This window comes from Triticum aestivum, chromosome 4D (genome assembly GCF_018294505.1).
Source record: "Triticum aestivum cultivar Chinese Spring chromosome 4D, IWGSC CS RefSeq v2.1, whole genome shotgun sequence".
Lineage (NCBI taxonomy): Eukaryota > Viridiplantae > Streptophyta > Magnoliopsida > Poales > Poaceae > Triticum > Triticum aestivum.
The window spans coordinates 453537959-453547885 of NC_057805.1; the positions used below are offsets into that span (position 1 = coordinate 453537959).

Below are 9927 nucleotides of genomic sequence, written 5' to 3' on the forward strand. Positions count from 1 at the left end.
CGTTTCTCTTGATGGCTAAATGAAGTTATATTGAAGGCACTCAACTTTACAAAAAAAAAGGACCGATATTACATGACACTCAGCCAATTTGTGGATATGCTTATCGGTTGCTTGACGATCATTACACAGGACGAAAGAGATGACGAACTGCTGATAGTATTTTTATGTCGATGATACGCGCATATCCGACCTTCCATTTGCACACAAGTCAAGACCATGGGCTGCTAAGTCCCTGCACTTGTGGTCAAGGGGATACCATACCAGGGGCTGCTAATGTGATCAAGAGAAATTTAATATGATTCTCAAACAAGAAAAAGAGAGATATAATACTGTATATAGGAAGAAACCTGACACTGCCAAATCTACTTAGTCCTTCGGATGGAGACATCTCTGTACTCTTTAAAGATGATGAAAGAGTTTTTTTTTGCGGGGTAAAGATGATGAAAGAGTTTGGATGCTTGCTTGGCCCATGTGGCTGACAACTTGACACAGTTTTATAACTAACCCATACTACCTACCCACACAAATTTCCTGCTAAAGAAACCCTGATTTTCATGCACCCTGTAAAGTCCCAAAAATAAACTTTGCACGACGTATACAGGGAATCTTACATCACATGAGAGCTACTAGTGCTGAAGAATAATTGGTGTCTGCTAGTCTGATAGGCCAGTTTGGTTACCTTTTTAGCGAGACGGCGCCGACGAAGCTCGGTTAAAGGTGGTCTTACCACCTAATACGTTCATGACTCACGACTGGCAGGCAAGCAGAGGCGGATATGGTAGCTCCTGGTGTCCTGGATGACCAACTTTTGCCATGCATGCATGACTTGATCAGAGATCTGCCAAGATCTGTATATGACTTCAGGGCCTGGAGTCTGTTCTTGAATTCACATTGTTTTGCTGATCAGCTACAGCGAGAGGATGATTTTGCTTTGTTTTTTTACTGCATGGAAGGTGAAATTAACAATGCTCGTAACTCTGTTGGAACACAGGGTGTCCTTCTGTTCTGTTGTTTGAATAGTCGTTTACCGGTGGCTCTGCTTAACTGATTGAGGAGCTACTGCTCGCTTGCAATTCCCATGCTGGTATGAAACCGCTAGTATATAGATAACGAAATTAACATACATAGTAGCAAGCACATGGTCGAATTTCTGTTAAAAACATACCGTTTCTTGTTTTCTCAAAATTTAGGCTTAACTTTCTTTTTCATTGTCTTGTGGCAAGTCACCTAGCACCTTGTTTCACTTTCACCTCTTTTCTAATGTCACAGGTCATCTTCAAAAGCGTCACACCTATTTACTATTTGTTCCGCCACATCGTTTTGTCATGTTGTGATCCATGTGTTGGGCCTTTGTGGTTGTAGCTTGTTGGGACTGTTTGTCGGTCCACCTCGAGGATTCATGCTTTAGGAGTGATAAGCACGTGGTCAAGTTTGTAACGGTTTTCACCCAATTGTTGTCAATTAATAGCTTGACAATTCTTTTCTGCTTAATTAATCAATGTGGCAAATTTTTTGCCTCCAATTCAACTAAACGTGAGAGTGTCTTAAGATTTCATTCTACATAGGGTTTTAATATAAATGTGAAAGGGTGCAAATGCAATGACAAATGAAATATGAATTCGCTGTTTTTGCACACTTTCACATTTAATGCCATTATGCCAACCGTCCGTGTATTGTCATTTCAAAATACTTTGTTGTACAAGTAATTTTTACCATCGATCCTAAATTCTATGGAGAGGTTGAAGTTAGGTTTTCCTTAATTAACCAAGAGGTGCATTGTTTTTGGATCCGGTTTCCCTCCTTAACTAGATAATCACTCTTCTTCTTGATGCAGTTGTTCAGTATATGAACATTAGCGATTGCTTTTAGTTTTTTTCACAGAAACGATTGCTTTTAGTTTTGGATTGATATATTTTAAGAAATCTCTATAAAAATAAAATAAAGAAAGACAGACAAAAGTCCCTCTCTCAATTTCTGAAAGAGGCGAGAACCCAAAGTCGCCCGAGTTGGCTTGGCTAGGCCCAACATCCATGCAGCTAGACATTTTGGTCTCGAATAGATATACAACTACTAGGTGTATTATTATATTTATATTTTCTTGAAAAATATCATACGGTAAACTATAGTTTAAAATATAGCAAGAATGTGTTTCTCATGAAACATGTCCATACTTTGATAGTGATATTTTCATTAAGTGCATTGGGTTGGCACAATAAAGATGGACACACAAAAGATCAATCAATATTTTAGTGTTCCCTCTCAATCTTGCTCCACTCTTGCTCCATTTTTGTCAAATCTTACCAATTTGAGGTTATTTTGACCAAGAACTAACCTCCTATTTGAACCTAGAGAACTCTTTATCCACCTGTCTGGATGTATTATGTCGTTTCACAATTGCAAGACAACTTTGACCAATTTATATTATTGAAGAAATGTGATTAAATTTCTCTCACTCACTTTGATTAGGGTTTGTTCTCCCCAAAGTCTATATGTGTCTTATTTTTGTACTAGAAGTATAACCCTGTTGCATACTTGACCTTTTTTGTACGCTAAACTCTCTCTCTCTCTCTCTCTCACACACACACACACACACACACACACACAATAGTTTCATTTCACACATTCATCTATGGTGATGAAAGATTGAACTCCATATGATCTCTTTAGGTTCATATCTATTATATTCTAGGCTTTTTCTAGGGGTTTCCCAAAAAGGAGTTATGAAGGTATAGTAAAAAAATCCAAAACATGCTAAAAGCATCCTTGTTGCTTGCTCAAGCATAATCAACTTGGTTTGATCATGCAATTGTTATTTGCTAGGGCTTACACTTTGTAGGACCGAAGCAACTTATTACACACTTGACATTATTTATCGGCTCTAATATTTACAGTTACAGTCGCTACAAGGGGTTGCTTCCTTCATATGCTATGCCACTTGTACACATATCACATTGGAAAAGTCCACATATTGTGCCTACATTATGTCATGCATGTTTTGCACCTACTCCGGGTGCACGTATACTTGGATTTGTGTTATCTTGCACTTGATTTGCAATCCAAACCCTGGAGGCCACTGACAATGTTCTTACATATGAACCATCATTGTCTCTTGCCATAGTTATACGAACTTCACTAGAGTGACTGTCCATCCAAACATACTTCTATGGGTCTTTGTTCTACCGAAGCTAATGTCTTTTTCATACAATTGTATCCATGCATAACTTTTTTTTGCGGGTTAATCCATGCATAACTGATCCACATATGTTAATACATTGAAAGCATGCTATGCTAGCGATATTCGTATTGTGTCACTTGTATATCTCATGATATGTAACAGAAATCAAATTGTTTATTTTGTTCCACGCTCAAGATCGAATTTCATGTATAAGTGAAAAGGCAATTTTCCATACGTAAATCTTATTCTTAGTTTACTGCATGCAATACGGGATATTTTGTTTTGAGATAGGGTTCAGTAGTTGTCCATAGAAGTATGCCATATCAATCTAGTGGCGGGCCTAGAATTTTAGGTGCCACAATTTACATATTCCTTGTATAGACAAGCAAATTGCCATATGTAAATCTTATTCTAAAATTTTGGCTATTTCTGGAAACACATTAAAATTGCTAAGCTTGTTATTAATTCATCGATGACCTAAGAGATGATGTCACAACATGCAATAAATGATAATTTTTTGGGATTGGGTTCAACAGTTGTCCATAGAAGTATGTATGCTGTAGATATAGTGTGGACCTAGAATTTTAGCACCAATGTTACCTCAGTTTACATATTCGGTGTATAGACAACATAAGATGAATGTTCAATTTTAGTACCGTTTGACATGAACATAAACCACAATCTCAAAATAGTGTTAATATAAATAGTAGTAGTATATCTTTCCATTTCGGCGAAACATATATCATGGTATAGTATTTATGACATATAGGTGGATGCAAAAATCTCTTAGCATTGATGAATGGCATTCGGTCCCAAGGCACGCAAGCTTTGCTTGTGTCCGACCGGCGCCATCGATCGATCACCAAGCAAGCGCGCGGGAGAGTCCAAGACTCCAAGAACAACTCCAAACAAGACGGATTTATATTATACGAAAAGAGAAGGAATTGACACTGCTTGACCACGCGGAAGGGGAAAAAAATGCCCAAAATAAAAACGCCGGTCTGGGGCAGGGACGGACCGCAGTCTGAACGGCCCGGGCAGACAGGCGCCTATTTTTTCCAGCAAAACAAAAAAAAGGAAGGAGGAGGAATAACCTAAAGAAATCGCATCGTCATTGCCCGGTGGCAGTGACGGCGGGCGGCGTCGACCGCGCCGTCGCCGTCCCTCCTTCCCCAGGTCGGGGTCCCCCTTCCCTTCCCCCACTCGCTCGCCTCGCCTCGCCAGCTACGTCTTATAAATACCACCGCCTGCCTGCTCATCGGACCAAGCCATCCACCATCCCCGAGCATCCGCCTCGCCGACCACCTCCGCCTCCACCTCTCTCTCTTTCTCTCTCTCTCTCTCTCTCTCTCCCGGTCGACGTCCAAGCGGAGGCGCCCGGTACGTGCCCGCCGCCCGCGGTCGCTCTTCTTCTTCCCTCCTTAACCTTAAGCCTCCGCCACCGCCATGGTTCTCTCTTCAATTCCTCCTCCAAGGAGAGCCTTAGAAAGATGCGGATTCGCTGCTGGGATTCAGGGACGGATTGGGTTGGGGCCGGCCGATGGTTTACCGTCCATCCATTCATTGTGTGTGTCGCGCTGCTGCGAACCAGTTTCCTTGTCGTCATATCGGTTACCGCTAGTATAGTAGTACTACTTCTTGCCTTGTTATTCCAGCAACATTTTAATTACTCCCCAAATTCACGCCCTTGAATCCTGCCGAAACTTCCCTCCCTTCCAAAACTAGCTCTTCTGCTGGAACGCCTTTAAATAATGCTTGGTTTGCTCCGGTCTGTGAGCAACAAGCAACTGCAGTAGTAGATGACACAGTTTCGGCTTTGTTTTTTGCAGGAGTGATTCAGAATCTAGGTTCGTAACAGAGGTTCGGAACCCAACCGGCGGCACTACTGCTGCTGCTGCTGCTGCTCCATGGCTGGCAAGTGCGGCGAGGAGGAGCTGGAGGTCGCCGAGCCGCTGGGGCGGTGGCCCGTGCTGTCCTACGGCGTCGGCCACATGCTCAACGACATCACCTCCGCCTGCTGGTTCACCTACCTCCTCCTCTTCCTGCAAGAGATCGGCCTCGCTCCAAGGTACTACTACAACTCTAGTAACCAATGCAGCCATTTTCATCAGCATGCATGAATATCTTCTGAACCTGACCTGATCGTTCATGCCTTGCAGGGATGCAGCTATCGTGATGCTCTCAGGCCAGGTCGCAGACGGGCTGATGACCATCGTCGCCGGAGAGATGGTACTAAAATCAATCTAACTCGATCAAAACTTCCTGTTCTTGCCGCTCGACAGTGAGAATCATGAATAATGACGCCTGAACATTGTGTTGTTTGACTTTGATCACCCCCCAGATCGACCGGTTCGGGCGTTTCAAGCTGTGGCACATCGGTGGGTCGGTCCTCGTCGGCATCTCCTTCTCCTCGGTCTTCGGCGGGTGCCTGCTCTGCACCATCCTCGGCACCGACTCCTACCTCGTCAGGACCATTGGCTACAGCTTCTTCGCCGCCGTCTTCAACATCGGGTGGGCGGCCACGCAGGTCTCCCACATGTGAGCAAACGTCCTTGCTTTTGCCTCCTTCAAACTTTGACTGATGAACATTTTACCATCTGACAGAGTGTCTTGAACACTACTGATATTCGGTTGTGTTCCCAATCCTTATGGCTTTCAGGTCGATGGTGAACTGCATGACGTCCAACCCCACGAGCCGGGTGGCCTTGGCGAGCTGCAGAAACGCTTCCACCATGGTGAGTCCTACGACCATGCACGCACGGCCATCTTTCTTGACCGGTTTGCTTTCTCTTTGCTTCACGCCACTGCTTCATCTCGTGCCAACATGCCTGCCTCCTCCATGAGCTCTATTATATACCTGTCACAACGTGACCTTGAAACAAAAAGATGCTGACCACGAATGAATATGACAAATTACAGGTGGCTAATCTTGGTCTATATGGCATCGCGTTGGCTGTGTTTGGAATAGTGAAGGCAAAGACATGTGCAGACATTGTTGTTCAGGTAACCTTGTCCAAATCTGCTTTGAGTTCTAATAGCAGTAGCTTGTGAGCAAACGATTCACCGTGATTTTTCTTCACCCGCAGTACAAGTGGATCGCGTACGTGTCCATCTTCGTGGGGTGCTGCTTCCTGGTGCTGTTCCACGCTGGAACAGAAGAGCCCACGTATGCCGACTTGCTGACACTGAAAAATTAGCAGTTCAGAATGTACAGATAAACAGTGTTTTCTGAAAGAAAGTCTTCTTGTGTGGTGTCGCAGCCTGAAGTGCGAGCCTAACTGCAAGAAACGGGCTCGGATCGCGTGGAGCTACTGGTTCAAGAAGACCCTCTACTACCAAGTCGCTCTCCTCTACATGCTTGCCAGATTGATCACCAACGTCTCCCAGGTAGGCTAGATGTTCTTAGTGAAGATCATTTCTTGTGGAATTTGATTTCGTAAAACACCAAAGATTTGCTCCGGTATCATGGTGATGAACTTGGATTATGAATACAATTGTTCTGTTGTTTCCAGTCGCTCATCGCGTTCTACGTCACCAGAGATCTGAGGATGAACGAATACTCCAAAGCCACCGTAAGTTCTTCAGTTCATCACCACCAATTTGAGTACTGCGATCTTCTTGGTTCAAACGTTTGATCTTGGACGACTTTCTGCAGATTCCGGCCATCATATTCTGCTGCAGCTTCTTGGTGTCCGTGGTGCTCCAGGAGATGAGGTGGAACAGCCGGCGGCTCAAGTCGCTGCTGACGATCGGGGCGACGCTGTGGGTGATCTCCGGCGCGGCGGTGTTCCTCCTCCCGAGCCAGATGCACAACCTCATGTACCCGCTGGCCGTGGTCATCGGCGCCGCCAACGCGCTGGTCATGGTGACCACCATCGGGCTGGAGAGCGCGCTGGTCGGCGAGGACCTCAACGGCTGCGCCTTCGTCTACGGCTCCCTCAGCTTCCTCGACAAGATGTCCTGCGGCCTCGCGCTCTTCGTGCTCGAGTCCTACGACGTCGCCTCCAGCTGCGGCGACGCCCGCGGGCTCAACACCGTCAGCAGGTACGGCACCGGGCTCATCCCGGCCTGCTTCGCCGTGCTCGCCATCGTCGTCGCCTCCACCCTCAGGCTGCAGGACGACGACGTTGCCCGTGCCGACCGCAGGGCCAGGGCTTCCGCCGCCGCCGGCGCGCTGGAAGCTCCGCTCCTTGTCTGAATCAGTTCCCGCGCTCTGTTCGTATGCGGGAAAGAATTTGGGAAATGCTGATCCTTTTTCAATTAGATTTGAAAAGGAAGGTAAGATAAGATGTATACTATCATCGTCGACATGCCGGTGGTAATTGTGTAATTCAGCTCTTTCCAATTAGATTTGGGAAGACTGCACTAGTCGTCCTGTTGTTCATCAGTCGCAGCTCCAATTTTGAGTAAAAGATTCAGGCGCACAATAAAATCCAGAAGGATCAAATTTGTAAAAAGATTCAGGACAACAAAATTTTCAAAAGAAACTCGTCTGATCGTGCAGGGTTCTCTACAGATGGTCTCACATTATTGTACAAGAAGGAACAGCAGAAAAAAAAACTAGCGTGAACACTGAAAACATTCATGTAAAGCTATTGCAAGAAATGCGGAACGATGGTGCTCATTCACAGCTCGTCGTCCTTGCGGTGCTTCTTCGCCTTGCCGTCGGCTGCCGCGCCGGTGACCTTGTCCTTCACCTCCCCAACCTTCTCCTTCACCTTCTCGTACCCCTGGTTGGCCTTATCCTTGGCCGCCTCCGCCGTCTCCCAGGCCGTGTCCTTGGCCGCCTCCGCCGTCTCCCATGCGGCGTCCTTGGCCGACGCCGTCTTCTCCAACGTGGCGTCCTTGGCCGCCCCTGCCTTCTCCCCGACCGTTCCCTTGGCCGCCTCGGCGTTCTTCCACGCGGCGTCCTTGGCGGCCGGGGCCTTCTCCGCAGCGGCGTCCTTGACGTTCGCGGCCTTCTCCGACGCGACGTCGTTGTATTGCTTCAGCTTCTCCTGCGCCTGCCATGTGGCGTCCTTGGCAGACTCCGTCTTCTCCCAGGCCGCATCCTTCGTGGCGCGGGCCTTCTCTGCGGCGGCGTCCTTCGCTGCCGCTGCCTTCTCCGCGGCTGTCTGCTTGGCGGCCCCGGCCTTCTCCGCGGCGGCGTCCTTGGCTGCCGCTGCCGTCTGCGTGGCGCCGGCGGCGGCGTCCTTGGCTGCCGCTGCCGTCTGCGTGGCGCCGGCGGCGGCGTCCTTGGCTGCTGCAGCCTTCTCCGCGGCCGTCTGCGTGGCGCCGCCGGCTTTCTCCGCGGCGGCGTCCTTGGCTGCTGCGGCCTTCTCCGCAGCCGTGTCCTTGGCGGCGCCGGCCTTCTCGGCGGCCGCGTCCTTGGTTTGCTTCAGCGTCTCGTACCCCTGTCCAGCCTTTTCCTTGGCCGCCTCCTCAACCTTAGCCTTGCCCTGCTTCGACCGCTCGTGCGTCTCGGCGCCGGTCTTGGCGGCCGCCTCCGCGGCCTCCTTGGTCTTGTGCTTAGCCTGCTCCGTCTTCTTGGACGCCTCGCCGGCCGTGCCCTTCACCGTCTCCGCCGCCTTGTCCTTGGCCTGCCCCGCCTTGTTGGCGGCCCCGGTCGCCGCCTGCTCCGCCGCCTCCTTGGCGTCCGAAGCCTTGCCGCTCGCCTGCCTCCCCGTCTCTGTACACACAAATCAGCATCAGACTCCAGTCACTCTGACCACCCAAGAAACCAACAATGAACACCACGGACACGTACCGGAGGCGGTGTGCTGGACGGTCTCGCGGGCGGACTTGACGGTCTGGCCGGCCTTGCGCGCGGCCTCCTCCTCGTCGGCGTGGTGCTTGAGCCCGAGCCCCTCGGAGATCTTGTCCAGGCCGAGGCCCTCGGAGATCTTGTCCTTGGCCCACCCCGTCCAGGACTCTTCCTCCTTGCCCGGCGCCGTCTCCGCGCCGCCCGGCGTCGTCTTGGCCGTGGCCGCCTCAGCGGCTTCCCGCGTCGTCTTGGCCGACGCGGACGCCGCCAACGCGAGCAGCACCAGCAGCGCCGTCGCCGCGAGCCTCTTCGACAACGCCATTGATTGGAGTGATTGTCCCGAGCTAGAACCTAGTGTGGTCAGCTGCTTGTGTGCTTTGCGTGCTCTGAATGGAGGACTGCGATGGAATCAGTAGGAGTGATCGGGTTTGGGTTTTGTGGCGTGGGGTTTTATGGGGCGGGAGGGGGCGGACGCGTGGAGGGGTTGGTGCGGGCGAGGCGGGTGGCGCGGCGACGGGTGTCCGTGTGAGGTGGCCACGTAGCCGATACACGTCGTTCCAGTCGGCACACACGCAGCCATCGGAATCCGGGAGGTGATGGCTCTGGATGGCAAGCTGGTTCTAGTCGCTTCGGCGCCTTCTTTTGAGTACGTCGCGTGTGTACGGAGCCGACGGACCGTTGCGCGGGGAGGGGGGCCACTGGAAACGGTTTTGTGAAGCAAAGTGGGCTTTCGATCCTCTCTTGAGCAGTCGACCACACACACAGGCTCAGCAGCACGCATGACTAGGCCCAGTTTTTTTTTCTAGAATCTGGGGATTTTCCAAGAATCCAACCCTTACTCAGCTTTTCCCAGAATTTTTAAGCCTTTTTTTTTTGCAATTCTATCTAATTAGATCCTAACTAGATAAAAGAAATGAGGCTCAGTGATTCTGGAGGAAGCTGGGTAGTGGTCGGATTCTGGCAAAAAAACTGGCCTAAACTCAACTCCATAATGAAAAAGTTGAGTTTT

At 49.2% G+C, this 9927-nt stretch overlaps 2 protein-coding genes across 4 annotated transcripts; one reads left to right on the forward strand and one right to left on the reverse strand.

The window, feature by feature from the left end:
- Positions 1 to 4215: 4215 nt before the first annotated feature.
- LOC123098553 (major facilitator superfamily domain-containing protein 12) lies at positions 4216 to 7602 on the forward strand. 2 transcript variants are annotated; one of them, XM_044520585.1, is made up of 10 exons: positions 4216 to 4351; positions 5005 to 5243; positions 5335 to 5404; positions 5517 to 5713; positions 5835 to 5910; positions 6095 to 6178; positions 6262 to 6341; positions 6436 to 6562; positions 6688 to 6747; positions 6831 to 7602. In XM_044520585.1, the coding sequence occupies exons 2-10, from the start codon at positions 5083 to 5085 to the stop codon at positions 7371 to 7373; spliced, it is 1398 nt and encodes a 465-aa protein (XP_044376520.1). In that variant the 5' UTR covers positions 4216 to 4351; positions 5005 to 5082; the 3' UTR covers positions 7374 to 7602. The 2 variants fall into 2 exon arrangements, with proteins under 2 accessions (XP_044376520.1, XP_044376521.1); XM_044520586.1 differs by lacking the exon at positions 4216 to 4351 and adding an exon at positions 4358 to 4555.
- Positions 7603 to 7649: 47 nt separating this feature from the next.
- On the reverse strand, positions 7650 to 9339 carry LOC123098555 (embryonic protein DC-8). 2 transcript variants are annotated; one of them, XM_044520588.1, is made up of 3 exons: positions 8922 to 9339; positions 8376 to 8843; positions 7650 to 8345 (listed from the first exon to the last, which is right to left on the reverse strand). In XM_044520588.1, the coding sequence occupies exons 1-3, from the start codon at positions 9238 to 9240 to the stop codon at positions 7801 to 7803; spliced, it is 1332 nt and encodes a 443-aa protein (XP_044376523.1). In that variant the 5' UTR covers positions 9241 to 9339; the 3' UTR covers positions 7650 to 7800. The 2 variants fall into 2 exon arrangements, with proteins under 2 accessions (XP_044376523.1, XP_044376522.1); XM_044520587.1 differs by having other exon boundaries at positions 7650 to 8843.
- Between the last annotated feature and the right edge of the window lie 588 nt (positions 9340 to 9927).

Coding starts and splice junctions, on each gene's coding strand:
- LOC123098553 (XM_044520585.1), top strand. CDS start 5,083: ATGGCTGGCAAGTGCGGCGAGGAGGAGCTGGAGGTCGCCGAGCCGCTG. Junction 6,179..6,261: donor GTGCAGACATTGTTGTTCAG/GTAACCTTGTCC, acceptor CTTCACCCGCAG/TACAAGTGGATCGCGTACGT. Junction 6,748..6,830: donor ACGAATACTCCAAAGCCACC/GTAAGTTCTTCA, acceptor GACTTTCTGCAG/ATTCCGGCCATCATATTCTG.
- LOC123098555 (XM_044520587.1), bottom strand. CDS start 9,240: ATGGCGTTGTCGAAGAGGCTCGCGGCGACGGCGCTGCTGGTGCTGCTC. Junction 8,844..8,921: donor CGTCCAGCACACCGCCTCCG/GTACGTGTCCGT, acceptor TTGTGTGTACAG/AGACGGGGAGGCAGGCGAGC.